Source organism: Dysidea avara, chromosome 12 (assembly GCF_963678975.1).
Source record: "Dysidea avara chromosome 12, odDysAvar1.4, whole genome shotgun sequence".
Taxonomy (NCBI): domain Eukaryota; kingdom Metazoa; phylum Porifera; class Demospongiae; order Dictyoceratida; family Dysideidae; genus Dysidea; species Dysidea avara.
The window spans coordinates 6,383,050-6,395,796 of record NC_089283.1 but is presented as its reverse complement, the minus strand read 5'-3'; the positions used below and the strand labels follow the sequence as shown (position 1 = coordinate 6,395,796).

The 12,747-nt window shown below is 35.9% G+C and overlaps 1 protein-coding gene across 5 annotated transcripts in view; it reads left to right on the top strand.

Annotated features, from left to right (window-relative positions):
• Nucleotides 1–12,747, top strand: part of LOC136240050 (uncharacterized) — a 64,725-nt gene that overhangs the window by 8,649 nt on the left and 43,329 nt on the right. For 2 of the 5 annotated variants that reach the window (XM_066030869.1, XM_066030872.1), the window contains exons 3-5: nucleotides 2,059–2,773; nucleotides 6,776–6,824; nucleotides 10,481–11,793. The exons of 1 other annotated variant lie outside the window; for it this stretch is intronic. In XM_066030869.1, coding sequence (XP_065886941.1) covers nucleotides 2,651–2,773; nucleotides 6,776–6,824; nucleotides 10,481–11,706 — 1,398 coding nt within the window. In that variant the 5' untranslated portion in view covers nucleotides 2,059–2,650 and the 3' untranslated portion in view covers nucleotides 11,707–11,793. Of the gene's footprint in view, nucleotides 1–2,058; nucleotides 2,774–6,775; nucleotides 6,825–10,480; nucleotides 11,794–12,747 lie in introns of those variants that run through there. 2 more of the 5 variants (XM_066030870.1, XM_066030871.1) reach the window with 2 other exon arrangements.

The following is a 12,747-nucleotide window of genomic DNA, read 5'->3' as shown; positions in this document are numbered from 1 at the left end:
CACTAAATTTGATCATGTGCAGCTGATACCCACTACTAGTTCTTTAAGATGTTAGTCTAAGATTGAATTTTAGCTACTGGCTGTGCCCTTTAGTTACGTATATTGACAAACTGTAGGGGAATAATGGTATCACATAAACAAAGTGACATCATTTTCACTCAAAATCACTCTAAGTTCAATCTCAGTAGGCCACATTTGCTAAATTTTCCTGTGGGGGGGCATTCCCCCAGACCCCCCTAGATAGAGCATGCTCCGCATGCTGAGCGTGCTTCGCACACTAGTTGTATCAACTTTCTTGCCACATTATATAAATGTCCATGTTAGCACCCCCCCTTTTGAAATCCTAGATCCGCCCCTACTTCAGCCACTTATTATTTACCCATAAAGTGCAAATTATTAACAAAACATGAGAACTGAGGCATAAATATTGAGCATAATAAATCAGCACAGCAAAATAGGTAAAATAAAAAGCATAATCGGCAGATCCCTAATCAAAGAAATAAAAACTGTAGTGAAACAAAGGAAATCACCTATACCTGAAGATATACTAGTGGACTGTGGACATTTAATCCCTACTTCAGTCCTTGTACATTTTATTAGCTAGTGCTTTAGAGTAGATGTTAGCAATAACTGATTTAACTAAATGAGTTACACTATGTAGTAGTGTTATGCACACCCTATGGATATGACATTATTCATGTGAGCACATGTATTTCAACAGAAGGCAGTGGTTCTTGTACCTATTCCCAAATATTTGTTTGTTGTTGCATGTAGTAGAAAACGATAATAAGTTATACATGCATTGATTTACTTGTATACTATTGCTATTTTGCTGGTATAAGTATATGTTAAAGCATAGCTGCGAGTGCTATATGAAAAATAAAGTACGAGGCGCACGGCCGATAAAGCACTCGGCTTCGCCTCATGCTTTATTAGCATCTCGGCCGTGCGCCTCTTACTTTATTTTTCATATAACACTCGCGGCTATGCTTTAAATAATTTATGGAATTTTCTACTCGTGTAGCTTCACCATACACTAGAACTCGTAATTAACACGCATTGCACGAACTATTAGCAGCCTGAACACACACAAACCAGTTTAACAAAGTAACTCACGTGTGGTTCACCATAGTTTGGCATGGTAGACGTTCATTGTGTCTTTTGGCAGGTTTTGCTCGCAACCCACAATCGATTCTATTGTGAGTCACATGGTGAAGTATTTCCATGATATCTCCAGGACTTGTCCGTTTACATTAACAAATGTAACAGCAACGTTACCTTCTCCCACCCATCATGCATTAGGTATGTCTATAAAAGCAATCCAGTGGTAGAACTCGTATTGGCTGGGGTGATTGATCACTCAGCGCGGCGAGGCTATCAGCCTTCACCAGCTTGGGTGATTAGTTGTACTGGTGCGAGCCCCGTAGGCTATTAGCCTACACTAAGGCACGTGGGCAACTGTGTTTTATTTCCCACAAAGAGTGCTTTATTCGTTCAATAAAGCACTCTTTGCGGTGCAATAAAGCACTCTTTGTGGTTGATGAAGCAGTTGGCCAGCTGAGAGTGTACTTTATGAAATTTAAAGTACACTTTTTCCTTTGATCTCACCCACGTAAAGTTCTATAAGTTACAGATACAGGTATAATAGGTTGGTTTTCATGTTTATCTTTTGGTAAGTCGTGTATTTTCTGACAAATGCGTTCTTTTGTTGTAGGATGTATTTTTAAACAATTGTGTGATTATTATTATGGATTCCAAATTAATCCACATGAACACGCTGTCACAACATTACACATGCACCACACAATGATTTCCTTACCATGAAAACCTTCCATGCATTATTGAGAGATTACGGTGACAAATTCAACTATGTAAAGTCTCTAGTATGTACCTATTTATTTTTGCCATACTAGATAAACAGTATTTTTAAAACCAGAACTGTATGGCTAGAAGCACACCACCGCCCTCTAGATTCTTGAGTCAGTAGTAACTTAACATGTGCAACTGCAGTATACACCATTTTAAGCATTTTACTATATATATTATTTTCTTGAATAGGCAAGTCAATCAGTTCAGCTGAGACTATCAGACAAGGTGGTGTCAAAATTACAGATTTTGACAGAATTGAAGAAGAGTTTGCTAAAACAACCAATAGAATAAAGCAAGCTTTACAAGATAAGAATGTAAATGTTGTTGCACTGGTTGAGCAACTTTGTGCTATTTCTGCTGTCAGAAGAAAAAAGGTACCTATATTTGATGAAGAAGTGTCTGAGAAAGTGAAATCTATTGATGAGTTGTGGAAAAAACTGAAATGTTACTGGACTATTTTCGATTATGACGTTTTACTATTTGTTGTAAATTTAACCGAGTGTACAGAAGCTCAGCAAATACTTGATGATTTTCTGGCAAAAATTGATCCTTCAGCATTAGAAGATGTGAATCTTGTGCTTTACTGTAACGTATACAATGAAGAAGAGCTATTAAAACCTCTTTTAAGAATAAAAGTCAATGCAGAAAAATGCACAGGTGATATTAAGAAAGAAGTTGAGAAAATAATATCTATATAAGATTTGAGTTAGAAAAGTATTCCCTACGTTTTAAAGGGATTAAAGAGGGATGCTTTGAGTTACTGTATCATGTTTCAGAAGCGATGATGTTGTATTTGTTGCAACTCAAAATTACTGGTAGTATTATAGCTGAACTTGCTGCAAATAATATCATCTCCCTTCAGATCAATGATATGACATTAACAGTATCCAACGTCTCTAAAATGGTAAGTGCTGTATACAATATTTGCTATATAGATATAGTAACATGCATGCTTTAGCACAATGTACAGAGCTTCCAAACAGGGTAAAAATATAGCTAGAAATATATAAACATAATTATTATCTAGACATTGATATTCTTTATCATCCTTTTCTAAAAGATAATTGTTTTATTTGCTACACATCAAAATTGTATGCTAACCTTGCACTTTACTAATACGCTGTATTTCCTGTTACACACTACACCTTGAATAGTAGGTGCACTTGAGTCATGCCACAATTGAGTTTGAAAGTAAGGGCTCAAATATTGTTTTCAAGCATCGGGTACTAATTATGTTTGAATAATCGTCGCCTCAGTGTTTTGAACTAAGGTATTAAACACCGTGCTGCTTACACTTTATTATGGTAATAATTTTTCTTTCACTTTATTAACTTTCTGTAAGCAATTGAAACTCAAGAACACAGTTTCTTTATATTTTTCTTCATCTTATTTTTGCACCACTTAGAAAATTGCTATTACTCACGTGTGCTTTAGTCAATTCACTTCAAATTTGGAGGACACTAAGAGCTTAATGCAGCACATGTTTTGTATACATCAGATAATGAACGAAGGAGTTATGCCTAAAATGTATAAGAAATTTTTTTGTCATGGCCACAGGGGTAAAACCACATGAAGGAATATCTTGAAAATCAGCCTGTACATGGAATAACCATCGTAATGCAAACCTTTTGTAAGAAATCGCACTAGCAATCATGGAGTTATAATAGCAAAAATGCCAACCATGTGTATCAAACTCGTGATCGAGTTTTTGTTAATAAAAAGTATATTAATTGCCAAGTAAACTGTAGTCAATGGAATGAACCGAAAATATTATAGATAGATTAAAGTGGCCTTTCAGTGGTTTACAAGGAAACAGATTAAAACCACTGAGTTATACTACGAAAGCCAACTAGATGCGTAATCAAGATAGTTTAATAATGCAGTTAACTACATAACACTTGTGCACAAGTCTCATGAAGCCTGATGAATTCAAAGAAAGATTTAATAACATGTGCTCATAACAAAATTAATGATCTTTAAACATAGCTTTAGCAAAAAGAGTGAATAATAATAATAGAGCCTTTTTATCATGTACTGTTGGTACAAAGTTGGCGATTGCTAGGCTTGTGCCAATTATGTCGGCATAATTTCAAGCATAATAGGCTAGCAAAAGCATCAAGCATTATGCCTGTATAACAAGATGATTTTTAAGATTTTAAATTAAATGTACAATGCGCTTGCCAAGAATATAGCAAAACACAAACACACTACATCATAATACTGCATTTCATATCAAGAAATTGTGCAATGTTACCATTTTTATTTCTTAGCTGATTATTCACACTTCGTGGAAATATACTCTAATAGACCAGTCACTTACTCTAATACAGCAGTCAGGAAGGGATGATACACTCTAATAATTCAGACAACTCTAGAGCATAATCTTGATTTTGAAAGCATATTTTTTTGCATAATTGGCTGGTTTTTGAGCACTGCGCTTAAAAGCATGATAGGCAATTTTCAAAGCATAATTGGCTCAAGCCTAGTGATTGCACATCAGTCCATTAGCCTACTAGCTACCATGCAACTATTATCACCACTCCTCAGTATAAAATCAACTATTATAAAATAGCTGGTAGTTCATAGCAGTACCATCAACAGTGGGGTGTGCAATATGCATTGTGAATGATGTAATCATACATAGCACGACACCCACATACATAATGCAAACTAGGTAAGATTGTTTAGAATAGTTGCTTCACTGTCTGACATCGTGACAAAAGTAATGCAGTACACACAATTGTAGCTGTTGACTTCTATTGCATTTGCTACGAAGGGATCTAATTAATGATTATTAAGTGACTCATGCATCCCATTACAACCCACCTGGGTATAGGGATCGCACCTAAAATGACATGTGCCACCTAAAGTGCTGCCTTTAAAAATTATCCTTGAGACATTAGGGCTGGGAGATTATATCGATTCTGGGATTAATCGTGATTGTTTCTGAACATCGTGATGTTGATATGTATTATAAATAATCGTGATGTTGTGACATCACATGCAAATATGTTAATTCAAAATGGAGGCACATACATACTTCTGTTGAAGAACTCTATCTGAAAAACAAGTGCACACTCCTGAGACAGTTCATTGTGTGAATAAGTTAAAGGGCTCACCTGTTAAAAACTGTTGAGTTTCTATGGATCATTATGCTGTGTGTATCTGCCTATGGCTTTAATTGTGTTGAACAGTTGTACACAATTTTACTTTGCTTTGTTAAAATAGTAGTCATCTAAAGTTATGCATATATGATGTAAGTTGTGATGGTTATCATAATCGTGATATGTTGCATCCCACAACTGCAGAATTAGCAAAATCTCATAATCACTCAGCTCTAAGAGACACCCTACACTACAAAAATCACCTTTAAGGAATAATACTAGTCCATCTATCTAACATCAATAAACACGAAAACACTTATACAGGTGGTTGGATGTAGATTTTTTTTTTAATTGCTGGAAAATAGCTAAAACTATGAATTTTTGTCTGACTGCAGTTGCAAGGCTGGAAACAAACGAAGATGTAGTGGTGATGCAGTGTAGCAATGCTGCGATGTTGCAGTGTTGCGATGTTGCATTGTTGTGATGTGCAGTGTTGCGCGGTGTTGCGATTTTGTGGTGATGCGGTGTTGCATTCATCACCACTTTGTGCTAACCTTATACTGTTACACAGGTGCACTACCTACATTATTATTAACACTACACAGCCATGGTACTCCTGAAACAGCACCAACAAAGTACTGTACAGATAGCATTCAGGTCATTAACTACTTGTGATTATTCTGTAATAAAACTATTAGTGTCATTTTTGCAATCTGCATCTATGCAACTGTTGAATTGGAATTGTGTTGAGTCATTGCTGAACCATTGCTCACTTCGGTGTATCGCACTTATATATACCCCTCCCCCTCAGTTATTGGAAGTCCTCTGACTTCGGAGTCAGGATGTATATAAATGCAATACACCTCGTAGCCATGGTTTGTATATCACCACACACACACACGCACGTACGCACGCACGCACACACACTCACACACACACACATATATTATAAAGAACTTTGCGTGGGAGGATCAAAGCAAAAAAAATGGTTCTATAAAAGCCATACAGAACACAACTGTTCTATGTTGAGTAGTTATAGAACACTTTGATAGACTACAGTTCTCTATCAGGTAGTTATAGAACTGCCAGGACTGTTTTACAGGCTAATAGCGTGCTTTAAGTGAATGATTACTGAATTCTGGCCAGCACAACCAATCAACCAAGCCAGCCTAGGCTAATAGCCCATGCTGCGCTGGCTGACCAGTCAACCCAAACAATACAAGGAGAGCCACTGGATTTAATTTATAGACATAAAAGATTTCGATGATGGTTGCTTATGGTCAGCAGTGGCGAACATTCTTACTACGTTTTATTTACATAAACAGACAAGTCATAAGAATATCACAGAAATATGTTTACTAAGTACCACAATCAAAAACTGGTCATTAAGAAGATGGACTAGACTCATCAACATCTACCATATGATTAATGCAGGCGCAGCACAGGCGCAACACAGGCACAATGCCTATTCTACTGATGATAAACTACTCCATGAGTATCTAATTGTTCAATGTGTCTTATGCGTACCTCAAGTTGATGGTTCTCTATACCAGTTAAAGCACTGCCAATATAGGCTCGTGCTATACATGCAATATAGCACTCAAAAAAGTGGTCTCAAGACAAAAATAGCACTTGACTTCGCCTCATGCTATGTATATTTGTCTCTTGCCCTTGAGCACTCTCGGCAGTGCTTTAACTCTTAAATGGCTATGAAAGTTCTTAATTTGCTGTAATGATATTGTAATACAAATGTCTCACTATATAGTCAGAATTTTTAAAATTTTATGGTTCTATCTATGCAGGATGAAGTATATGAATGGTCAATGGTTTCAATTTATGGCATAAAGTCAAGTAAGAATTTCATCATCTGGGCCTGCGAAAATAGGGCATGTGGGCACAAACTACACCCCATCACATAACAGGTAATATCTCAGTGCCAGGATGGAATATTTTAATTCTGTGACTAGCCAACTAAATGTCTAATAAGTCCTGAGAATTATATGGGCATATAATGCTGGTGCAAAATGTTATGAGTCATGAATGTTTGAAACAGTGGGAAAATTTTGTGTTCCCACATGCTCTATTTTTGCAGGACTGGTCACAAATGTATTGTTGTTTATTTGTGTTTACAATGGAGTATATCAATGTGTATTTGGTATTAGTATTTTAGTTGGTACATAGGCAGTGGAGATGGGGGGAGGGGGCCATAGCATCCCCTCTCCCCCCACTTTTATGAGACAATGCTTGCAAGAAAAGATCGAGATACTCTAATAGAACAGTCAGTTACTCTAAAAGAACAGTCACGTTTACATTTCCTTTAAAATCTGTAAGTAATTACTTGCAAAAACATTTAAAATACTCTCTCAGAGCTTATAAAATATGAAAATTTTCCTGGGGGCAAGCCCCCAGATTCCCATAGATAACATTCATAATCTGTTGTCCATTGTGTAAATTTCACTGTCAAAGTTGGCCCCCTCACCCTTTGGCCTGCTCCACGGCCCCTGAGTTGGTAGCTAATAGCTATTAGTGCATACGTATGGCTCACCACTATAGTAGACCCCATGAATTATTAACTAACATGCACTTAAACTGCAAGAGTAGCACCACTATCTGAACACTTTTGTGCCAGTTCAATCAGAAAATTAATAATGTGCTCAATAAATGAATTTGATTAAATAAATTCATTTTTATATGTGACCCAGTCTGGGAGAACAGGTCTATTGAGAAATGCCGGTTTTAAGTGTTTAGTGTGTTGTAGCTTGCCAATGGTTGAAGCTATCTGTACCAAAATTTCACACGTTTTACACCAATTCCTTACCTTTCACTGAAAGGAAATTCACAATACAAATTTGTTCCTATTGTATCTAGGTAAAAGCAAATCCCAAAGCCTGCCATATACTAGCTTTAAGGCTTGCAAATATAGATAAAGATGTACCAAAACAACTAAATGCCACATTGAATCAAAGAATGGCCACAATGATGATAGTTCCAATTAGTCTTAACATTAACATCATTGCAGCCATTTCCATTGATTTTGCAATTATATTTACCCTGGCTTTTAAGGAGCTACACCATACTTTTCACGGCTTGGTTGATTTGTTATGGATTACATTTTCTACAAAAGTCATTGACCAGCTTAAATTTTCTCTCATTGTGGCTTTTTGGTTAGCTACTTCCCAATTTTTACAGCCTCTTTTTGTACTAGCTAACGAAATCTTTCCACACTACAACTGTGTAATAGAGTAAGAATTCAAAATAATTTGCACAAATGTCATGATATTTATAATGATAAGTTGCTCAATAATCAGGGCATATTTCAGTATCTTGCAACCTTGATTACTATACAAGCTTGTTATCGTACAGTACAGTAGTACTGTATATTAGGGATCATGGAGATTTGGGTTTTTCTGGCCAAAAATATCACCCAAAAACCAGCTTCAGAATACCATCCTGGCACCTTGGAAATATTGGTTAGGCATAACCAAGCCCAAAAGTGCCTTCAGTATGATCCTAAATGCCTCCATTAGACCGTTATGAAACATTTATTTCAAATGGAATTTTCTACTGACTAACTGCCTGCCTGCCTGATGCCTTTAGCAAGTGTAACTCAATAATGGCTAAGGCTATGGACTTGATTTTTTAACTGTTCAACATCGCTTCGTCTGGAGATGTACCTTTTGGCATACTGCAGTAAATGCGACGCATGCATTATGGACTTACCTTTGTCCTCCTTTGTGTACCATTCTTTTTGCTGACAAGCCCAAGGTGTCAATTCATGGTAGTGCGATGCATGGCTTCTCTATGTTTGTAAATGGGAATTGTCCATAATTTCTGTTGTGACTGGATTGATTGCAGAGGCGCTTCTAACACTGTTCTTTGTTCGTAACACTGTGTAACGGACTGAAAGCGAAGTGTATTGACCACTTTACGTGCAAGGCAGTAATTGATAGATGGGGCATGCGAATCGTCCTTATTATTCATGGTTACTGGATTGATTGTAGAGGCACTTCTCCTACTGCTCTTTGTTTGTAGCACTGTATAACGGGCTGAACATAGCTGAAAGCGAAGTGTAATGGACACTCCACCTTTCAAGTCAGTGATTGATAACCGGGGTGTACGTTCAGACGAAAACTTTATCCCTTCTTTTGATGCGGTATGCGCGGGTTCACCAGTCATAACAATGTTACAAAAAAAGTAAACAAACAAGTATAAGGAAAAATTAGGAATTTTAAATTCGATTAGGGATCATAGAAAAAAGTTAGGAAACAAGGGAAGTCGCCTACACCTGCAGATGTAATTTAATCCCTAAAGCTATAGGGATTAAATGTTCACTTCATTAGTATATCTGCAAGTGTAGGCGACCTCCGTTGTTTCCTAACTTTTTTTCTATGATCCCTACTATCGAATTTAACATTCCTAATTTTTCCTTATACTTGTAAATATATAGCTTGGGCTTAAATTGTGCCTTTTGAGAAGACAACAATTATAGTCTGTGTCACAAATGTAGAAACCCATAGTGTTTGTGGAATAATTGTGACCACAAGGTAGGTACCTTTTTCACAAAATTACAATGCATTTTATGTCACAAACAGTTTGCTAGGCTATTACACTAAAGTCATAGGCACTAGAAGGCGGGTGCCCAATTCTATAGGAATATTGTGCAAGTTATCATGTGAATTCCTGCAAAGTTTCCAGAAAAGATTGGGATACTCTAATAGAGTAGTCACTCCTATGCAGCACTTCAAGCATTAAGTAGCTGCAAAAACCACAAAATTCCTGACACTTAAATATCAAACTTTTCCTGTGGGGTATGCCCTAGAATTAGCATGCTTGGTGTTCTTATACACAGCAGTACTACCTACATAAATTTTGGGAATCTGGCAACACCCTTCTGCCGTCTAAGTAGTGATTTCCACTATTATTCTTCTGCCACTCTGATGGGTTTGCTTTCTGTGCCCACATTTCTGGATCCCTGTAAATCTGAAGGTAATGCCTGATACCATTCTGGTTAAACTGGAACAGCTTTTATAGACTCATCAAGACAGCAGAAGTTTGCTAGATATTTTCTGGGACTGTAACAAGTGCTCTCAGTTGATAGAGAGCCTCCACTTGCCTCAAACTGAGCCTGGCAGTTTCTCCCTTCCATTTCTTGCTCATATAGGTTGCACACCTATAGGTTGCATATCCACCTCACCTCACTTGCTAACCCTACTATACCACCTGTAGTTTAAATACCAGATTGATAAACAATTTCATTAATTTCAGGTCATACGGATAGTTCCACTTGTGGTGAAAATTTGGTGGCTACAACTTTAGTCATTGACAAGCTGTGATCAATTGAATACTTCAAACCATTACTTCTATGTATTGTATGTATCATAATGTAAATTGAGCCACAACATTGTACATGATAAACTGGTTACTTCTGGACTTGCTCTCATAAAACTGAAGTGTATTGATATTATATGTTTGTCTGTTTCATAAAGGCATTACATAATATTTTATAGGAAGTAAAATGTCTCAGGATGAATCTAATGAAGTAAGTTACACTGAAGAAGCAACTAATACACACCTTGATAAAAAGTGCTCAGTCATTTCACAAAATGTGACCAAGAAAATCACTTGGACAATCATATTGATGATTATCTTTTTACTATTACTCTTACTCATGATCAATAGCACATCATTACTAAAAGTCATCTATCCTACAACTTTGGACTACATCAAAATTGACCACACAAATCGTATTAGTAGAGACTACTTCTCTTTTGAGTACTTAGCAAGCGCATGGACGCTATCTAGCGATATAGTAGCCCCAGTCATTCTGAGATTCTCCAACTTCAGTGAAGAAATCATCAAAAATGAATTATGGGATATTGTTCCATTCTTTGCTTTTAAGCAAGGATATCTGATGGGACTGAAAATTGATATTCATGATGATGATTTGTGTGTTCTCTTTTATCTTATGAAAGGTCCATATGATGATGAACTACACTGGCCATTGAATGGAACATTTATAATAGAACTGTTAAACCAGCGTGGAGACTATGGTCATCACAAAAAAGCGTTCTTATTAAATGATGAAATTTGTACTGATTGCACTAGCAGACCAGGACGCAATGGAATGTCTGCATATGGAATAAATTTAATTTCTCTAAAAGCACTAATTGAAAACACTCAATTCTATGAAAATGATAACATGTTATTAAGAATTTCCTATACATCTTGTTATTGGTGTGTGTACCTTGAAGATGCAACAATGGCACTAGTAGGATGTGTAGTTGTGTCTGTTTTGGATTGCTTATGTAGCTTGGTATTTCTAGCATTTGTTGTGCTTTGGAAAGATGCACAACAAACTTTAACTGATTTTTACTTGGCTTTAATCAACTTAGTTTATCAGCATCATGTGATAAAAAATGCATTTAAGTCTTTCCTATGTTTGATATTACTGACAATTATGAAAACAATGGTAGATATTATTTTGGAACAATATTTTGGAGTCTTTACCTATTATCATACTGGGTTTATAATTTGGTGCTTCGTTGAGAGAATTGCTAAAGTTTATTTATATTTAAGTATAGCAAATGTATATAGCAGACAATGCATTATTGTAAGACCATTTTGGCTGTTATTAGCTTTTATACAAACACATGGCCCTATGGCAACTGCCATAATGGTTTTAACTGTTACAATTACTAACATTTTTGCTGTAATTGCTTATGATATGCTTTAGTTGTATATAGTTATAGTGTTTTATTATATATGTATGTCATTTAATAGTTTTATACTTATTGCAATGTCACAATGTATTTAATTTAGAAATTTAAAGGTAATTCATTCGATCCTCCTTTACAACTTGGGTGCTTATATGCCATTTCATACAATGATAACTACACCATAAGCAAATCCGTATGAACCATGACCTCCAGTGAATGGATATGTCCATTGTGCATATAGCTGCATTGGCCAGTCTACTATTCAGCTACATGCATGATTGTATTATATAGTATCAATGTGCAATAACAGTCAGCTGTAGACACTGTTCTAATCACAAAAAAAAAGTTGCATGCTATTTTATTTACCTTTTGCTATGGTGATATTCTTTCACATTCAAAGTGACAATTATGCTTAAGCCAGAGACAATTATAATTTTTTTCAAATCCCAGTGAAAATGTCAGGCAACCTAAAGTATTACCTGACATTGATATGTTACTGTTTTACACAATTTGTTGGAAATCCGTATGATACATGGATAGAATATAGAGTGACTCAACCTATAATAATACATTCAATCATTGTTGTCTAATTGATTGACAATATAATACTCTCTAACTTCCTTCTATTTTGATCTGACATTTTGTCAGGCAGGTTCCAGTATGGTCGGCCATGCATGCATGATATTTGCCTGACAAATGGCCTATGTCAGGCAGTAATAATTGACTCTGGCTTAAGCCTTTAACTATTATCTTATATCTTCTGCATGCATTTCAAAAGCCGTTTCACATATTTTTATACATCATGCAGATCAAAATTGATTACAAATCTCAAAAGGCTAACTAAACTTTTACATTCAAATTAATAGCTATAAACAAGCATTTTATTTATTATCATTATACTGAGTAGGACTCAATCAAAGAATATAACACAGAGACGATAAAAGGAAAAGAAATTAGCTATAATTCAGTAATGCATTCTTGAAACAATTTATAGATGGCTGCATGATTGACTGTATCTTATTCTTCCACAATTTACTTGTGAATGACGTATATAGGAC